The 21,098-nt window shown below is 35.1% G+C and overlaps 1 protein-coding gene across 6 annotated transcripts in view; it reads right to left on the bottom strand.

Moving 5' to 3' along the window:
- Positions 1-21,098, bottom strand: part of LOC114626376 (complement factor H-related protein 2-like) — an 82,056-nt gene that overhangs the window by 6,672 nt on the left and 54,286 nt on the right. For all 6 annotated transcript variants that reach the window (XM_028773762.1, XM_028773755.1, XM_028773757.1 and 3 more), the window contains 8 exons: positions 20,464-20,640; positions 16,246-16,419; positions 15,344-15,526; positions 15,080-15,259; positions 14,619-14,795; positions 12,780-12,962; positions 12,033-12,242; positions 7,961-8,143 (listed from right to left, as the gene is read on the bottom strand). In XM_028773762.1, the coding sequence (XP_028629595.1) occupies positions 7,961-8,143; positions 12,033-12,242; positions 12,780-12,962; positions 14,619-14,795; positions 15,080-15,259; positions 15,344-15,526; positions 16,246-16,419; positions 20,464-20,640 (1,467 nt within the window). The remainder of the gene's footprint in view (positions 1-7,960; positions 8,144-12,032; positions 12,243-12,779; positions 12,963-14,618; positions 14,796-15,079; positions 15,260-15,343; positions 15,527-16,245; positions 16,420-20,463; positions 20,641-21,098) is intronic.

Raw genomic sequence — 21,098 nt, 5'->3', positions numbered from 1 at the left:
CAGTCAGAATGACTAAGATCAAAAACTCAGGTGACAGCAGATGCTGGTGTGGATGTGGAGAAAGAGGAACACTCCTTCATTGGTGGTGGGAATGTAAGCTGGAAACTTACACTGTGGAAGGCAGTCTGGCGGTTCCTCAGAAAATTGAACATAATATTACCTGAGGATCCATCTATACCACTCCTGGTCATATACCCAAAAATGTTTCAACATACAACAGGGACACATGGTCCACTATGTTCATGGTAGCCTTATTTATAATAGCCAGAAGCTGGAAAGAACCCAGATGTCCTTCAATAGAGGAATGGATACAGAAAATATGGTACATTTACACAATGGAGTACTACTCAGCTATTAAAAACAATGACTTCATGAAATTCTTAAGCAAATGGATGGAACTGGAAGATATCATCATAAGTGAGATAACCCAATCACAAAAGAACACACATGATATGTACTCACTGTTAAGTGGATAGTAGCCCAAAAGCTCACAATACCTAAGATACAACCCATAGACTGTATGTTAAGCTCAAGAAGAAGGAAGATCAAAATATGGGTGTTTTGGTCCTTCTTAGAAGGAATATCAAAATACTCAACAAGAGCTCCCAGGGTCTAAACCTCCACCCTGGGAACACAAAGCAAGGGACTCATGGCTCCAGCTATATAGGTAGTTGAGGATGGCCTTGTTAGGCATCAGTGGAAGAGGAGGGCCTTGGTCCCTGAAAGTTTGGATTCCCTAGTGTCAAGGAATTTGAGAGCAGGAAGGCAGGAATGGGTGGATGGTGGGGCTACATCCTCATAGAAATAGGTGGATGGGGGATAGGAAAAAAGGGGTTTTTTTTGGGGGGGGGAATTGGAGAGGGGATAACATTGAAAAGTAAATAAATCAAATATCACGCTCTCTCCAAAAAACAACCCAAGATAATGGGTCTGGCAATTGTAGTTGAGCAGTAGAGACTTTTTTTCAACAATTTATTACTGGGATTTTGTATAATCCTGAAGGACAAGGTATTCTGGGAGAGGCCCATGGAACTTTAAAAAGATTAGTGAGACATAATTTTGCTGAGACAAAGAATGATGCCAACCTGTGAGCTTGCTGAGTGCCCTACAAGGGTGACTGGGGAACTGTATTGGACATACGTTCCTGACCCACCTTTGCTTGACTATATCCCAGATGGGACAAGCTGCCTTGCCTCAAGTTTTTAGACCTTGTGGGATAGAGAATCAAAAAAAAAAAAAAAAGGAAAAGAAATGATAATGTCTCTTGTATTCTTCTCAAGGTGACCAGCTATTAGGACTCAGTCATGTTCTGGTCTAGAAATCAATCCAATATTGGAAATAACAGTCTACTGTTGGAAGACTGGATCTGGACATTGCCAGAGACATATTTGAAAGTTAGTTGTAGCTCACTATGATGTTACAATAGCAAGAGATTAAGTTGGGACAGGATCTGGATTTCAAACAAGGGTTAGTGCATGTTTTAAGGCTCTTTTAATTGTCAAGCTAAAATTGGTTTTGTCTTTTCTACAGTATTTATTGTAAGTTGCATTGACTGTATAATTTCTAATTTGTTAGTGTGTTGAAATCTGGCACGTATGTTACAGGGATCTATCAACCAGCTTTTGTCTTACTTCCCTGAGTATTAAGAAAACCTTGATTCACTGAAAAAAGCTTGAAAGTGCTGGAAGAAGTGAATTAGGCTTTAAGCAGAACCAAGAGGGTAGCAGGCTTGATTATTGCTTGTATAACAGCTTTAATTTCATTAATTAGTAGCACCACTGCTTCTGTAATAGCATTGACACAAGGAGTTAAGACAACTATTTTTTGTTAACCATCTAGCAAAAAAATGTTACTAGTGTATTGAGTATACAAAAGGATTTATGTAATATCTGGAACAATGGATGATGCTCTATAACCTATTCAAATTATCTGAAGGAGGTTCAGGGTTCAAGAGTTAAGAGCCATCCCAAGTGTCATGACAAATATCATTGGAATAGTGTTACTTTTGAAATTCACAATGATTGTCATTGTAATTAGAAAAACGTTTAAAGACACCTGTAGGATATTTGGCATAATCCTAATACCTCTCTGGGTGTGTTAACTTTGCATAGTGAGATTATGAATTTAAAGAATGCTGCTCTGTTGAGATTTGATGCTTCAGATTATGTTGATAAAATTATCCATGGCCTGAGGTCAGTATTTCCATTTTGGTCAAACCTCAGAAATGCCATACATAGCTTTATCAGGCTAACCCTTCTTGTCCTGGGAATATTTTTATTCCTGCCCATCATGTTAAAGCTTGTCTCTAACCTCATCAACAGGCTGGCAACCAAAGTACATGACTTGAAACTGATAATGGACCCCAGACAGAGTTATTAATTTAGCACACTGGCAACCCAAGGATGGGTAAGGTTCTGCACAGAGTCTTTCCAACTAAGACAGAAGTGCCTTGCTGTTGATAATGGATATTCCATGACAGGTAAGGAAGGCATTCTTGTCAGAACAAGGAAGTAGGATTCAAGCAGGAATCTGACATTAGGCTAGAACAAAGAAGTAATTTCAGGTAGGAGTCTAAATTGTAGGCTACAGCAAAGAAGTAATCTCAGGCAGGAATCTAAAGAAGTATTAGGCCAGAACAAAGAAGTAATTTCAGACAGGAATCTAAATGTTAGGCTAGAATAAGGATGTAGGCTTCAGACATGAAAATGACCTTGGGTTAGGATACGGAAGTAGGGTCAGATACTTTGATCATCCTGATAAGCCTTTAGAAACAGTGATCATGGGAGTGTTCATGTAACTGGGTTTAATGCCTTGCTTTTTCTTTGACTATTAGTGTTTATTGTATTGCTTGTTCCTTGACTATTTGCATCTATTGTCTTGCTAGACCCTCAACCTAGAACTGACCTTAATACATGCATATAGTCAAAATGGCATAAAAGCATAAAGGAAGAGGGTATATAGTATAGGGGGTTCTAGGGAGGGGAAATGGGTAAAGGGGATGATATCTGTAGTGTAAATAAATAAAATATCCAATAAAAAAGAAGAAGAAAAAAAGCCAAAATGTGAAGAAAAAAAGGTATATGAATAAATGTAAAGGTAGTGTAGACTTAATCACCGTTAAAGCCATGTAGTATTGCTTCAGAAAAAAAAAAAAAAAAGAAAAAAAATGTTAAACGAAGGGTTTAAAAGAATCATTCTGGAAACTCAATGATTTTCAAGAGAACACACCCAAATAATTAAAGGAAGTAAGGAAGACAATGTGTAATATAAATGAAGAAAATTTACTGAAATCATACAGCTTGAAACAGATTCAGTCATAAAACTTGGAAACTAACAGCTGTACAAAATAAATGAAAATAGGTCTGAAAATAAATCCTGATGGCACCAAATGGCAACTCTACCTGTTTAGAAGTCTATTGAGAAATATTGTCTTTGAGTTTGCTTATGATTAATATGTGATTTTAAAATTTGCATGTTATTCATAATGACACTCAAAAATTAAGGATCAAATGTATATAATACAATAAATATGAGCCAAATGTGAGTCAAATAGAAGATAACCAGATAACCAAAGAAATGATAATTTCAAAAGAAATGGAAAAAAGAATAAATGCATCTCTAACATAGCAGCCTAGCAAAGTATGCTCTAAAGAGAGCAACATTCAAAAATGAAACATAGCTACCAACTTCCAACATCAAGAACAATAGAATAGAAGATGTATAAACTAAATATAGAGAAGAAATTAATATAGGTACATAAAATCTATTTAAATATCAATTTCAACTTTTCAAAATTAAAGTTGAGAAAATGACTGCACTATAAAATTTATTTATAGGTTGAAGAAAAACTTTTCAAAATACTGTTATATTTCATTACACAGGTTTAAAAAATAATACCAGAAAATTATACAAGCAGAAAAATACATAAGTAGAACCAAGCAATGCCAAGAAGTAAAAACACTGCTAGAAAGACTATAAGATCAGAACTCAATCTATAATCCAGAGCTATAGTAATAAACACAGCCCAGTATTGGTAATACTATACACAGGTCAATTAATGGGCAGTAGTAGAAAACCAGTTATGCTTGCCAGATTTGGAGAAATGAAACAAAATCAAGTATAGGAATAGAGCTCACTTACATCTTGTGCTGGTAAAACTGAATTTCTACCCACAGAATGAAATTTGATCCTTTCACCTGGCACAAAAATCCACTGAGCTCGGGTCAACAACCTTTACATAATGCCTGAAATACTGAACCTTTCAGAAGAAAATATAAGGGATCCACTTCAAGATATGAGGTAGGCCCGAACTGTTTGATTAGAACACTAACAGTACAGAAACTAACACCAAGTATCATTAGATACAACTACTCAAAAATATAATTTCTTTACATCAGAGGATACATTCAAGAGAGCAAACCCAGACTACATATGGAAGAAATCCTTGCCATCTACACTTCAGACAAGGAGTTAATACCTAGAATTTACAAAGATTTAAAAACTTTAAATCCAAGTAACCATGCCCATCAATCTAAACGTCCAATGAATGGAATAGGCAATTTATTTGCAAGCTTCTTACAATAAAGTTTATTTTTTTTAATAAATGTTTTTATGGGAATTCTAAAATGTGATCCACCAGAATCAACTTTGTTATCTCCCAGGAAAGTAAGGCTAGTTCAACCCAGATACCTGAATGATATCCTGTATTATATTAATGAAATAAATGATAAGCCAATGATCACTTTGATAGATATAGTAAACACATCTGATAAAACTCTATGTATAGTCCGGATAAAAATGTGTGAAAAATTTAGGTATAAAAAAGATAGTAGAGAAGAATAATCCAAAGCCATGATGTATATGACATAACATATGATGTACCTAGTACCATCTTCATTTTGGATGTACAATGCCAGAAAGCATTGACTATATGATCAGCAATAATTTAAAGACATCTAATCTTTTTGACTAAGTATCAGAATTTGATTTATAACAATGAGAAGATAAAGGATGTTAATTATTTGAAGTGGGGATCAAATCAATAATATTATTCTACATGCTAAATCTTTAAGACTCACCAAATTATAAGAACTGAAAACAAAACAGATTACCAACATGAATTACCAGTATACAAAAATCCATTTTCTATAGAGAAGTTCTATGTTTTTGGATAATTAACAAAGGAAGAAATCTCATTCACAGTAAGTACAAAAAATAAAATAGCAATGAATTTAACAACACAAATTAAAGATTTCAACCATGACAATGAGATTCCAGAGAAAGAATTTAAAAAGATGAAAATGTAAAAATGTTGTATACTAGTAGCTAGAAAGAATTAATATTTACAATAAAATGTCTGTTTTTAAAGAAGTAACAGACTATATGAAACCTCATTAAAAACAAATAACATTTTATATTTAAAAGGAGAAAAAATTCTAACATTTGTAAAGAAGTACAACAGAATGAGTAAACAAATTGAACTTATAATAAAAAATCTGGAGATATTACACACACACACACACACACATAACCTTATTTTCAGATACATTATGATCCACAGTAATGAGAACACTATGACATTGGGTTACACCAATGAATGAAAGAGTATGAGACTTGAGAAACTGATCTATTCATCTATAGTTAATTGATCTTAATTGAGTTTCCAAAACATATGGTGGAGAGATGATAGGTTCTTCAATAAATGATACAATGAAAATTGATATTCATGAAGAGACGATTAAAATTTCATTCCATCCTCTCAAAATTGGCAAAAATCAACTCTCAGTGGATGAAAGACATAAAGTTAAGAAAAAAAACACTAAAATTAGAAGGAAAAAATTGAACAAACAAAAAAAATACTTTACTGGGATTGGACAATGACGGTTTGAATGTACAGATGGAATGGCAAACCATGAGAGAGAAAGCATATCTTGATCAATGAAGTTAATCACAATGAAATATTTGTGTGTAGCCAAGAACATAATTAGTACTATTAAAAAAATGACAGCCTGTAGATTTAGAGAAAGTGGTTGTCAGTTTATTTTATTGTAGTGATTTATGTATATTATATAGGGTTTTCCTATGTAAAGAATACATATGGAATTGAAAATACTTTTAAAAAGAAAAGTAAGCCAACTAAAACTGGATAAAATGAACAGATATTCCTCAAAACAAACAAACAAACAAACAAACAAACAAACAACAGAACACATGCCAGTGAGGAAAAGAAAATGCTTAATAGTGTTGTCTATGATGGCACTGACAATGAAAGTTCCAATGAGATAACTTATCACCCTTTAGAATGGCATTATAGAAATGAGTGTTAAAGAACAGCAAATGTTCATGTGTATGTAGAGTAAAAGAAAATCATCTGTTCCTGGGTTTTTAAGTTATACTGAGTTACTATGGAGAAAAACTAAGAACCATTTTCTCTAAATTCTACAGGCTGTCATTTCATAATAGTATTGATTATGTTCTTGGCTACACACAAGTATTTCATTGCGATCAACTTCATTGGTCAAGATGCACTTTCTCTCCCATGGTTTGGCATTCCACCCAAACCATCATTGTCCAATCCCAGTGAAGTGTTTTCTTGATTGTAAGTTTTATAAAATCCTTGTTTCATAAAATCCTGAAAATAGATCCACCAGATATCATTACTGTGTCACTCTTTTTGGTATTTACTCAAAGAATTTGGAATCTACCAACTCTATTTGCATGTATATATTATTGTACATTGCTATGTCACAGTAGTTTTAAGATGGAAGAATTATCTGGACTTCCATCAGTTGATGAATGAACAAAGAGAATGTGATATATATATATATATATATATATATATATATATATATATGTGTGTGTGTGTGTGTGTGTGTGTGTGTGTGTGTTTTCAGACATAACATATAATTATGTTTATCATTTTAATGAGAAAAATCATAGTAGTGGACAATAAGTAAAATGATCCAACACAGGAACACAAATCATTTGTGTTTTTTTCTCACACAGTGGAAAGTAAAAATAAAACTTGAATGCAAGGCAAAGTTTAGTAGAATTACTAAATTTAGTAGTAATAAATTAGTAATTTATTAGTAAATTACTAATTTAGTAGGTGGTATATTGCAAAAGGGCAAAGGTATATCTTTGAATCTAGATCTGATTCATGTAAGGTGTGGTGGTTTGGAAAAGAATGTTCCCAAAGATTCGATTGCTTAATCATCAGGAAGTGATGCTCCTATATAAGGGTTAGGGGGTGTATCCTTCTTGAAATAGGTGTGGCCTCATTGGAGGATATTTGTTTTTGAGGGATAGGCTTTGAGGTTTCAATAGTCCAGTATAGAATTAGTATCTCTCTCGGTTGCCTTCAGATCTGGATGTAGAATTGTCAGCTACTTCTCCAAAATGTCTGCCTGCCTGACACAATGCTCCCTCCATGATGATAATGAATTAAACCTATGGAACTATAAGTAAGCTCCAATTAAATTCTTTTATAATAGATGATACAGTCATGATGTCTTCTTACAGAAATAGCAAGCTAACTAGGACAGTTTAATGGATATCTATGCAAAAAGCAAAATCTCAATAATAAAGAATGAAATATATAACAGCAGCTTTTAACCTGTGAATTGTGACCCTTCACAGGGTTCACACCATCAAAAACCACAGATATTCACATTTTAATTCATGAAAGTAGCAAAATTACAGATATGTGGTGATAACTAAAATAAATTTATGGTTGATAGTCACCAAAATATGAGAGTTGCAGCCTAGAAAGTTTGAGAACCAGTATAATTTTATTTTCAACTATATTATATATAAAAATCCTGATTTCCACACACACTTATATTTGGAAGTCAAATAATCATCTAAATAGTACTTTAACCACTGAATGTTATATTTTTCTCTGAAAAAATCCTAATCATGGGAGTGACCTTTTCACAATCCATGAGGAAAGGATACTTACGTAAACACTTTGGTGGCTCTGACCACTCTCCATTTCTGCAGGTTATGTTCTTGCTGCCCTGCATTTTATAGAAGGATTGGCACTTATACTCAACTGATGACAATGGTGCATATACTGGTAATGGGAAGGAGGTGATGTCTCCATTGTCAATAGCTGGAGGAGGCCCACATTTCCCTGTTGGGTCTAAGGAGACAACATTTGAGTAGTTGAGAGTTCAATTCAAAGTACAAACTTAAAAAACCTAAAAAAGTACAGTGCTAATCAAGACTTTGATGATGGATGTGAGGCTATAGAAATGATTGCTTGAAGAAAAATTTATTCCTAAATAATGAGAGTTACATTGTAAGTGCTTCCTTCCTTTTTACTGAAAGCACTTACTGAAAAAAACAAGCACGTCTGGTCTGAATCTTTTCAGTGCTGGTCTTCAAAACTACTGAACAAACAGATGTTAGTGCAGACTGTCAGAGTTTCTTTGTTTTCCAGACACCAGATGTTTACTGTTCCTTTTACCAGATACTCTTGGTCTGCATTATCATCTTTGTGGAAATGCACATTTGTGGATAAAAGATTAAAGGTTATAAGCACACAGAAGGCAAATGAGGTTTCCTGAAGGGTCAAGGTGAATATATGCATCTATATGCAATACTTTTGCTAAGTACAACTGATTTCTTAGATATAATATTTGTAGAAAGCAATACAGGAAGACTGGAGAAAATGAGAATTCTTGTGTAGGAACTTCAGGACACAGCTAACTGCATGATGCTGTCCTATTTGGTTCTCTTTGGGACTGATAATTGTACTGATAAGGCCAATGGAGAAGATGATAATCATGTAATGACGTTATATTCTGATGAATAAAATTTCAACAGGAACATTCTGAAACAAATCAAACTCCAATGTTGTTATAAAAAAACCCCAAAAAGTTCAAATTCCAAATAAAATATTTTAATTTTAAGGAAAATAAGGGAAATAGTCAGGCATAAGGTATGTACATGCATATTCATGAGCTGAGTAAACTCACACAGGATAAGTCCTCTTGAGCTTGGGGTGATACATATTAAAGATGTCAGCTTGAAGGAAGATCTGTAGGTAGCCATTACAAGCCACTCTGTACCAAAATCCAAAAGAAAGTCACCTCCCATCTACCACCATGGAAGCCATAGGAAGTGATAGATAATGACTGTAAGCTTGAATTATGTGTCCTGTGGTGCTAGCCTTTTTAGTAAAGACATTTATGATGACTTTGTCATATAAAAGAAGATAAAGGATTTCTTATCTATAGCAGTGATTTCCCCATAAAGAATAACTACTGAGATTCATTACATAGGTAAAAACAGAATTAAGACATTAAGAGAAATGTACCTGGTAGAAGGATGTGATAGATTATATTTCTGTTCATAGGACTGCTAAATTATCTTTATACTTGAAGTGAAGCTAGTGTTTCAGAATGGTGCTTAATATATGTAACACAGAATGCTAGGGGAATCCATATATAAAACATGGGAAGTAGAACTGGTAAATATACTCAAAAGATTCTCCAACATATAACAAAGACACATGCTCCACTATGTTCATAGCAGCCTTATATATAATAGCCTGAAGCTGGAAAGAGCCCAGATGTCCTTCAACAGAGGAATGGATACAGAAAATGTGGTACATTTACACAATGGTGTACTACTCAGCTATTAAAAACAATGAATTCAAGAAATTCTTAAGCAAATGGATGGAATTAGAAAATATCATCCTGAGTGAGGTAACCCAATCCCCAAAGAACACACATGGTATGCACTCACTGATAGGTAGATATTAGCCCCAAAGCTTGAAATAGCCAATATTCAACTTGCAGACCACATGAAGCTCATGAAGAAGGAAGACCAAATGTGGGTGCTTCGGTCCTTCTTAGAAGGAGTAACAAAATACTCTAGGGGGCAAATATGGAGACAAAGTGTGGGACAGAAACTGAAGGAGGGGTCATCTGGAGTTCATTCTACCTGGGTATCCACCCAATGTGCAGTCACCAAAGGTAGACGCTGATGTGGATTTCAGGAAGTGCATGCTGACACAAGCCTGATTTAGCTGTCTCCTTAGAGGTCTGCCAAAGTCTGGCATATACAGAGGTGGATGCCCACAGCTAACCATTGAACTGATCAAGCTAGTGACAGATAATGGACGTCTAGTCTTAATGGATCCACATGTAAACTTCTTTTTCAGTTTATGAATGGAATTTATGTTTGAACTTTTAGTGAACATATGCAAAAAAATAAAAAGGAGGCTTGGAAAAACTATGTTATCTATTCCCCTAGAAAAGGTACAAAAACTTGGAATGATTGCATTGTATGGCATTATTACATCAGAGCAGGAGAGCGCAAGATTAGGAGGCAAAAGAGAGCAAGATTAGGAAGAGGAATACAGATAGCAGAGTTGAATAACTTAGAAATCAGAAGGAACTTAGAAATTAAAAGAGCAATGCACTAAATGCAGAGGAAAAGAGGGACAAAGAAGCTGCAGAGAGAGCAGAAAGAGCAGGCAGGCTTCTTCATGCCATGGAACAGTTCTCTTCTTATCATCAAGGTATGCTTACTCTTACAAAAGAGGACAAAGCTTTTTTCTTATATACTTGGGTGTAATTCACTTAGCAATAAAAGGGTAGAAGGTTTTTGTTTCTCTATGCAATAAGGATTGGAGCCCTTTTTATATTCAGAATGAGTGAGTTCTTTCTGTGTCAGCACTTGGCCATTGGCTTCATATGCATATGTAAGTATGGATATGCATTTGTAAGTATGGAATTATAAATGTATAGCTGAGCCCAACTGCTTTGCCTGAAGAAATGAATTTGTATATAAGTGTATGTGAGTTTATGCATAATTGCTTGTGTAAAAGTTTTTTCTTCTGCAAATGTGACTGACACTCTTTTCCTGGTTCAATAAAAGTTTATTCTCCAAACCTCTCACTAGCCTGACAAAGGATCAAGGCTTCTATACAGGAGAGAAAAAATTCCTACAAATTAATCCTTTATTTTATCCCCCACTGTTAGGCTACAGGTGTTAGTCACCCAAGCCATCTGTTTTAAACTCTCAGAATGAGCAAGAAAGTTTTTAAGGATTTTTTAGAAGTTATCAACAAACATTTAGTGTTGTATATTTTGTCAAATACTACTTATGTTAATTAGGTCCCCCAAAGTACACAGGAATCTGCAAGTCTGCACATAAGATGCTGACGGATGCTGTTCCCAGTTGGTTTTGATTGGCAAATAAAATTGTTGGCAGCCAATGGCTAGGCAGGGAGACAGAGATGGAATTTTAGGATCCCCAGGCAAGGGACTGAGGAAGGAGCAGGAGGGATAGAACTGTGATAGCAGGAAAGGAGTGAAGACCAGGCCAGAGAAGGCAGGAGAGAGAGACAGCCAACATGTAAGAGCAGGGGAAGTGTCCCCAGTTACCCCCACCCCCACTCCATCTAGGGCAATAAAGATGGAATACAAATTTTAGTAAGTAATAACTCAGGAGTGTCAGAGGGATGTGTGTTAGCTGCATGGCATTTTGGAGTGCCCCGTCAATGTTTAAGGCATACTAAAATATAGTGTGTGTGTGTGTGTGTGTGTGTGTGTGTGTGTGTGCATGTGCTTCATTTGGGAAATCTAAACATTGGGGTGGGCAGCAAGGAACTCCTGTCACCACATGTGGGGATATTTGAGTAGGATTAATTGGCAAATTACAACAATTTAGGATAGTTAGAAAGTTGTAAGGCCAGAGACCATCAGTCTTTAAAGTTACCTCTGAGACCATCAGTCTTCAAAACTACATCCGGAGGCCATCAGTCCTTAAAGCTATCTCTATGTTCAACTATGTCCAGCTTTAATTACAGGCTGGGCAGACTCTTGGTAAATTTCAATATAAACAATTCGATTAACTAAAGCAGCATAGACTGTATTATGAAAGTAGAAATGTATAGTTAAAATATATAAATGAGTATATGTGCCAATCTAATTCATTCTTTCTTTTGGTTTGATCGAAAGTAGATTATTGGTAATGACTTGTTTAAAATCAAAATTGACTTTTCATGTCAGTCTCACCAATACAACGCGGTGGAGAGCTCCATTTTCCCATATGGCAGGTTACCCCATTTTCTTCAGATATCCTGAAACCATCATCACAGACATAGCTGATTGTTGTTCCGTGTTCATAACTGCTGGACTCTATTGCATCTCTCCTTTCTTCTGATGATCTGGGTAATTTAATAGATCCGTGTTCTATTTTAGGGGGCTGGGAACATGGAATTTTTGCTACATGAAGAACAAAAATGAAATAGTCAAGCAGAAATGAAATACTTACATTAAAAAATGAAATAAAGGACTTATTCTCCCACCTATGCCCAACAAGGCCACCCTCCTCTACATATACAGCTGGAGCCATGGGTCCCTCCATATGTGCTCCCAGGCTGGTGGTTTAGACCCTGTGAGCTCTGTTTGGTTGGTATTGTTGCTCTCGCCATGGGGCTGCAAACCCTTTCAGTTTATTCAGTCTTCTCTCTAACTTCTCCTTTGGGAACCCAGTGGGTGGGTGGGGGCACATCCTCATAGATACAGGAAGAGGGGGGATTGGATAGAGGGTTTCCCAGTGGGGTGGAAACGGATTAAGGGGCTAACATCTGAAATGTTATTAAATATCTAATAAAGAATTAATTAAATAAACAAACAACAAAAACAACAACAACAAAAACCCAAACTATTTGAATTATCTCTCCACAATATTTATAGTATGCCCTTTCAATACATATCCTTTCACCTGAGTTCTAATGTTGTAAAGTCATAGCTACTGACCAATGCAACGTGGCAATGACTGCCACCTTCCATCTTTGCAAATCATTTCTTCTGGGTCATGTGTTAGGTAATTGTCTTGGCAAAGAACAGATACTTTTTCTCCATCCAAGTATTTCACTGTGGTTTCAATCACTTGAGCATTTGGAATCTGTGGTGGAGGAGGGCAGGATATTTTCTCTATTCCTAGAAAATATAAAAAAATCAAGTATCTTAAATTATTAAAGTAATAATTTTCATTAAATAGTAAATTAATTGTGGCTATGTAGTAATTGTGGTCTGTATTTTATATATTTTACTTGTATAGCAATTTAGTACAGCAATTCTTGTTTTTTAAAAAGTTTTTTCTCATTCATTTTTAATGAGTTTTACATTATTTTATGAAATATATTTTAATTATTTCTAGCATTTATAATATAATACTTGAATTATACACTTAAATACATTAAGTTAAGGTTATATGAACATTTCTTTAGAGCTGTCTATGGATGTTTATGATCTAATATGTTGGATTATATTAAAAATCCTCATGAGATAGTTTACCAATGTAAGGTGATTTACAAAAGTGGTATCTACTTTCTAGTTAATGTATACTGGACAAAAATATAATATAATGACAAAATGTCTGACAATAGCACCTTGGGAAGGAAAGAAGGAAGGAAGGAAGGAAGGAAGGAAGGAAGGAAGGAAGGAAGGGAGTGAGGGAGGAAGGAAGGAAGGAAGGAAGGAAGGAAGGAAGGAAGGAAGGAAGGGCTTAATATAGCTCACTGTGCAGGTTAGCAATGCCAGCAGAAATGTGAAGGATATTGTATTCATAGTCAGGAAGCACAGAGAAATTAATGCTGATATTCAGGTCACCTTTTCGTTTTTATTTACTCCAGGATCTTTACTGATAAAATGTTGTTACCTACACTTATAGTGGATCTACACACCTCATTTAATCCAAACTAGAAATGTCCTCTTAGTCATGTTCAGAGATTCCTAGGGAATTGTAGATTTTGTCAAGTAAACAATAAGAATTATTCATCACTACAATAATCAATTTGATATTGGCTTTTGGTAAAAAAGAATATGGAGTATGTTCACAAATGGCACACACTTGTGTTTCATTCAGAAACACATGATGATTAAGCATAAGCATCAGAATGGCACAATACATTTGGTTTTTGTTATAAAAGAATTAAAAGTAATGGGACACTAATTGTAAGAGACCATTGGGACACAGAGGTGAATTCATGTTGATCAAGTTTGATTGAATGAGTGTTTTACATTACAGGTTACTCACAAATATAATATATTATTTTCTAAACCATTTTCCATATTTAAAAAGTATTTTTACAATATGTCATCTATAAGACTGTCTTCATACATGAAGAGGTATCTGCCTCCATGAAATCCCAAATTCATGCTCTCCTAAACAAGACCTGCAGGATGCAAATACTAGTTGATATGTCAACATAGATAAAGAAAATATTACAAGGCCTTTTCTTTAGATGAAAAGATACAGTTAATTAATGGCTATCTAGAAAGGGAGAATCAATCTTCTCAAGGCATGAATGAGCCAATAAACAGGTTGTCCAATCTCAAGAATTTAGCGTTAAACACAAAGACACACAGATACACAGACACAGACACAGACACACACACACACACACACACACACACACACACACACACACACATGAATGGAAGAGGGAGAGAGAGAAAACATAAACACAATTCACATATGAAATTCTTAAAAAAATTAATTTGCTTTAAGAACTCAAAGATCTTTTAGTTGTGAGTAAGAAAAGACAAAAATATTCACTACAAGACAGAGTAAATGAGTAAATGAGGGCTTACTTGTACAGGTTAGTTCAGGATCCCATCTTCCATTAATGCAGATTGAATATCCATACTTCTGCTTTCCTCTACATTTGTAACTGATGCTAGAGTTATGATTAAATTCACCCTTCTCAGGTTTATTTGCCACTACTACAACTAGTCTTGATGCTTGACACTTCTCAAGTTGATCTGTTGCTACATAAAAATATTTCCATGGAAAATAAAATCAATTTTCAGTCACATGAAAATTTATAACTAAATACTAAATTTGACATAATAAATAATAAACATTTACAGATTTTATTATTAATGTCTTGTCTGTTTACCTGTAGACATGCATCAAAATATAAGCAGTAAGTTTGGGTTTATAGTAAGACTAATCAATGACGATTACTAACTACAAAAATATGTATTAGGAAATACTTCTGCAATAAAAATATTAACTTTATGAATTGTTAATTTGAGCCATACAGACTTACCAACACATTGAGGAAGCTGGGTCCACCTCCCGCTAATGCAAGAAACTGTCCCCTGTCCAATCATGGTGAAGGTTTCTGCACAAGTAAACTCCACTGAATCTCCATGGTGATATGGAGGGACAGAAAACTTAACAGAGCCATGCTGAAGCTCAGGAATGTCTTTACATGTTCTCTCCTCCTCTGTAGGTATTCACATGAGTTACTTATAATTAAAGCATCTCACAAGATGCAAAATGATTTTTAAGTATTAATACTTTTAATTACCAACACATATTGGCAAGGTTGTCCACTTCCCGTCAACACACTCGATTTTACTGGGTCCCTTCAGTAGAAATTTAGGTTTGCAATCGTATTCCACCACCTCACCATGGCTGTATTCTACTTTTTTTGATCCCTTCATTTTCCCATTGAGTAGTTCAGGATGTTGATCACAGGATCTTACTTGACCTATTGCAGAAATACTGTGTAACTATACATCCATCTTACAGTCCAAAACTCTAGTAAATGGAGAAATTTAAGTCATTATTCACAACATCACTTTTAATAACACTTTATAAATAAAAAGTATTTACACTAGACTCACATATCACAGTTGTAATACACTTATTGCAATAACATTGCATTGACGGTGGAACAATGCTTGCTAAACTTGATACATGCAAATCATTCAGTAACTGAGTTGTGTCAATTATAGGGATTGTCACTTTCTCCATCAGTATTTGAACATACAATTATTACCCTGTAAAAAAATATAAGCACTGTAGAAAGTGTCTAATCGATCTGTTTTAATTTGTTTAATACCTGCTATTGAATTAATTAAAATATTCTTAAATACTCTTTGAACTTTATGCAATGTGAAATTATGTATACGCTTAGAAAATATCAGCATTAATGGTAATGTAGATAAAATGAAAGAAGTGTCTTCTGGCTCATTTGTTATGTCTGCATGCGTAAACACATTGCTAACATATTTTAAGAAGCAACTGAGCCTAGTATTAACCTTGTAAATAAGTAACTGTATATTAGCCACACAACACAGGGCCTTTGTTGACGTCTATATCTCTGAATTTGCTTTAGACTATAGACATACTATGAAACTGAGAAATATTAATAGAAGGAAAATTAACTTGTGAATCTAATTGAAAAAGTATAAAGCAGAGACTGACCTTTACATGTAGGGAAACTAGGGGACCATCCAAACTGGTAGCATTGCACTGAATCTGGTCCAACTCTGTGTCCTGGTCGGCAAGAGAATTTCAACAAATCTCCAATTGTATATTTTTCTTTCTTGGGATAAACAACTAAGCTTGGATCTAATATGGGAATGCTGCATTCTATTTCTTGAAAAGTAAGATAATTAGAATATACAATTAGTCATTGATAAGTAGGCTTATTTCTCTCAAGTACATTCATGGACATAAGTAACTGTCTTCCTCATGAAAAATTCTGCATATTAAGTTTAATATAGTCTCTAAATCAATATGAAGCTGTCTGAGAAATGTAAGATGGTACAATATTAGTTATAAAATTAATTATTAAAATCAACTTATTTTTACTGAATCTGATTTGTTACAGAGAATTATCAAACTTAAAGTAATATGTCTCCTAAACTCACAGTACAAAATTATTTTCTTCATATCTAAAATTAGTGCCATCATATATCTAAATCACATATTAAAATTTATTTTTGTTGTATACTGAGAAAGTAGATCACATAATTTAGTTCTCATGCATCTGAAGTTAGGAAAGTGTAATTAATCTATTTTAAGTTAAAAATGAAAAAAATGTGCAGGCATTTACATTAAACTACTTTTGTATTTCCAATTCTTATTAGTAACTAATTGCCAAGTATTCTGAATCAAAATAGGAATATGCAAAAGTCTTCATTACAATAAAATTTTCTTCATTTTTTTGGGGCACTTTTGGAGGGTTGCCAAAAGGTAAACAAACAAACAATCAAACAAACATAGTTAAAAACTATTTTTCTTTGAAATTTTCTTTCTTTGCTAATTTAGAAATTCTAAATTAGAATTTTAAAATTAAGGTGAGACATAAAATGTAATTCATTCTTTCAAAACTCAAGTGTTAGTATATAAACAGAAAGAGATTTGAAAGACATGCTTTATAACTAGAATCTAAATAACTAAAAGCACTTTCTTTGAGTCTTCCAATAGAACTAAGAGGAATAGTTTTGGCTAGGTTTCTAGGACTCTCTGACAATTCTTTCCAGGTGGTACCTTTCTTTTAATATTAAGTCTTAGATTAATGGAAAAATATCATACTGAAAACTTACCGCAATTATTCTATAAAACTATTATGGTCTTCTATAGCCATTGTCATATTTCTTTCTGTTCATATTTATGTATTTTTTTGCTTATTTTACACAAATTCTTTTATTAACATATGGTCACAGTCTACCTTCACTTGAATAAAATTCATCTTTCCTGTGGACTCTAACACAGCAACTATAACTTATGAGACGTAATTTAATGACCTGTGTGAGCTGATGTAAACTTTGAGAATGTTTTTCTTTGAAAGGCTAGCTCCTAGTGCTTATGTATGGAAATGTGAGTATCAATGTACATTCTTTGGTGTATTGTTTTAAAGTTTTCTAAAAATACTACTCAGCTTAAGTGGACTTGATTTTGAGGAAACGGGTAATAAATATGATGAAGAGGAGGAGGACAATGATGATGGTGATAAAAATATTATTAATAATAATAGTTTGGTCACATCTCATTACAATGGAAAAACTCCCAGATCATTTGAAATAAGCCTGGATAGTGTTAAATCTTGTCCAGTTCTCTGCTGCATGGTTGAGGCTGGATCACTTGACCACCAATCTGCCATCCTTCATTCAATTTTTACAAACTTATATTGTGCTGATAGGTTTCTATGTGTTCACATTGTCATTAGTCTTCATTAAATTTGGAACAGAACACTTTTTATCGTCTCACATCAGTTTGTACTGTTTTCTCATTCACTCCATTTCCTCTCCTCTTGTTAACTTTTGCCTGTCAGACCTGGAGACATTGAAAAGTCTGCGAATTTGTTGGATAACAGTTTCTTTGAGATTGAAATATTCCATCCTTCTGGGAAGCAACTTAAGCTGGAAGGTAAACAAATCAAAACAGCTTTAGGGAGTCCTTAAAACTGACCAGATTCAGCAGACCCCTCCTTTCTAGAATAAACATGTTAGCTAGGTTGCTGAGAGTCACTCTTAGATAAGCAAAGCTGCAAAGAAGACTCTCAGACCACCCTAGATGCAAAAAGAAAAGACTGAGATCATACAAGCTGCTTGAAAGAATCAAGAACTTTTCCAGCTTTCTCGAAGGGGTTACTTGAAAAAGACACTCTCCAATATATTTTTCCAGTTGTGCAATATGCTCCACCATCCCAGCTTTTTTGAACTGTCAACTATGCTAAGTGGACTTTGGTGAAAGCTGTCTTTGAGTGATTTCTGTTTCTATACTTAAACTTTCACCCATATTTCTATAAGTAACCCAATAAAAGTCATGTATCACAAAGTTGGACTTTGGTGATAGCTGTATTTTGGTCTTTATGACCTCATGTGGGGAGATGCTGCTACTTTAAGTCTCAGTCTACTATGTCTGGATAACTCTTTTGATGTTGCTGCAATAGACAACTCTATTTTCCAACATGGCTTCCCTCTCACCTTGTCTGGGGAGCCCAGTGCACCAAAGGCTCTACCTGGGGAAGCTTGAATAGTCCTTGGCAGACCTACAAGTTGAACTTCCTTTTCCCTGATGAGAACTCACCCAGTAAGTACCTGCGTTTCCTGGGGTGCCTCTCAATACAAATGAGGCATTTGCAGAATGTGACAATCACCTTGAAAAGTCCTTTCTACTCTCCAAGGTTCATATATAACCCTTATCCACACTGAATAATGTGGACGCTTACAAACCCAACTCGAACAAAGGTACGTGCACAAGATAAGGTAGTCTAAGAGATTTGTTTCATCAAAATCCTCAGAGAAAGCCTTCTCTTCCCATGCATTCACTTCCAGCTAGACTGCAGACCTCACTGATTCCTGTCTGCATTTCATCCTTCCAGCCTGGTGTGCAGTGGTGCCTGGACACTCTAAGTGAGGAATCTGAGGATAGGAACCATTGGCTCCCTAATTCGGGTCTGTAAACACTTGTATATCATCTCCATTGGAAAGGATTTGTTACCCAACAGGATTGCATGTAACTACTTTCTGTTTTGATATTGTACTGGCTAGTTTTGTGTCAACTCGACACAAGCTGGAGTTATCACATAGAAAGGAGCTTACATTGAGGAAATACTTCCATGAGATCCAGCTGTAAGGACTTTTCTCAATTAGTGATTGAGGCAAGAGGGCCCACTGTGAGTGGTGCCATCCCTGGGCTAGTAGTTTTGGGTCCTATCAGAAAGTAAGCTGAGCAAGGCAGAGGAAGCAAGCCAGTAACATCCCTCCGTGGCCTCTGCATCAGCTCCTGCTTTCTGACCTGCTTGAGTTCCAGTCCTGACTTCTTTTGGTGATCAACAACAGTGTGGAAAGTCTAAGCTAAATAAACTCTTTCCTTCCCTTGCTTATTGTTCATGACGTTTGTGCAGGAATCGAAACCCCGACTAAGATAATCATTTCATATTTGTAATGCTAAGATTGACTTTAAGTCTACTACATGGAGTAACCACTTATTGTCGAACTGAACTAATAGCTCTCCCCTTGTGCTCTATTTTAGTGTTGCATTGTATTATAGAAAACCCCGATTTCATAGTCTTGAACTACTTATAATCAGAAAGAAATTAATGGTCACTATTTACTTATTTTGAGTTTTGATTTTAAATTGGGGATCACTTGTTTCCCTTGTTTGTTCCCGTTGTTTGTTCATAATTGGTCTTCCTATGTAGCCCAGACTGGTCTGGAGTTCAAGACTCTCTCTCTCTCTCTCTCTCTCTCTCTCTCTCTCCCTCTCCCTCTCCCTCTCCCTCTCCCTCTCCCCCTCCCTCCCTCCCTCCCTCCCTCCCTCCCTCCCTCCCTCCCTGCCTCCCTGCCTCCCTGCCTCCCTGCCTCCCTGCCTCCCTCCTCCTCCCCCTCCTCCTCCCTCCCCCTCCCCTCCTCTCTCTCTCTCTCTCTCTCTCTCTCTCTCTCTCTCTCTCTCTCTTTCTCCCTTCCCCCCTCTCTCCTCCATAAACACACACATGCATGTATGTGCACATACAGGATAGATAAATGAATATAATGAATAATAAAACAAAGTACTATCACTTTTAGTCTTCATGACCAGTCTTTTTCCAAGTTTATATTAAATCAGAGGCAGATTCTAGAAAACTCATTGTCAAGTAACACATAAATACATTGTTTTGTAAAATAAAATTCTAGACAAGATAGTACTCACCATAACATGAGGGCTTATCAGACCATCCCTCATGAGTACAAGTTATGGAGCCTTTGGTATGCTTATATTTATTTTCATATCCAACGTGACATTCATAGTCCAATTTGTCATTGAGTTTAAACCAAGTGCTATTATTTTTAGATTTTGTATTCTCAAACACAGGTACATCACAAGACTCTGATTAAAAAAAATTGAAAATTTTATTTCTAATGTATCAATGTACAATCTGAGTAATTCCCATGAGAACAAAAGTCTATATAGATTAATATATGATAATCAAAAGATGTTCGGGTTGATTTTCTATGAGGGAGGGAGATGTTCTGAGATGGACCTTAACTCAGAGTGTCAAACACATAATGTTATCACATACTCAGGGATTTATAACATCAACATATATCTCCATTGGAAACTTTATATATTGAAGCAATTCTTTGGTGAGTGAGAAGGAAGATCTTTAAAATAGGCAGCAGGTCATAGAATCTTTCTCAAGGCTAAAACTTATGTGATAATTTTAAGGCTTTGAGAAGAGAAATAGACTGATAGTCTCCCATACAAGAATGCCTCCACAAGGAAAAACAAATAGTCACATATATTTTTGCTTGAAGTCTAATACTTATCTTTCAAATGCAATAATA

The sequence above is a fragment of the Grammomys surdaster genome, unplaced genomic scaffold (genome assembly GCF_004785775.1).
Source record: "Grammomys surdaster isolate TR1022 unplaced genomic scaffold, NIH_TR_1.0 234, whole genome shotgun sequence".
Taxonomy (NCBI): domain Eukaryota; kingdom Metazoa; phylum Chordata; class Mammalia; order Rodentia; family Muridae; genus Grammomys; species Grammomys surdaster.
Note: the sequence above shows the minus strand (reverse complement) of the source record. Positions and strands in the feature narration are given on the sequence as shown.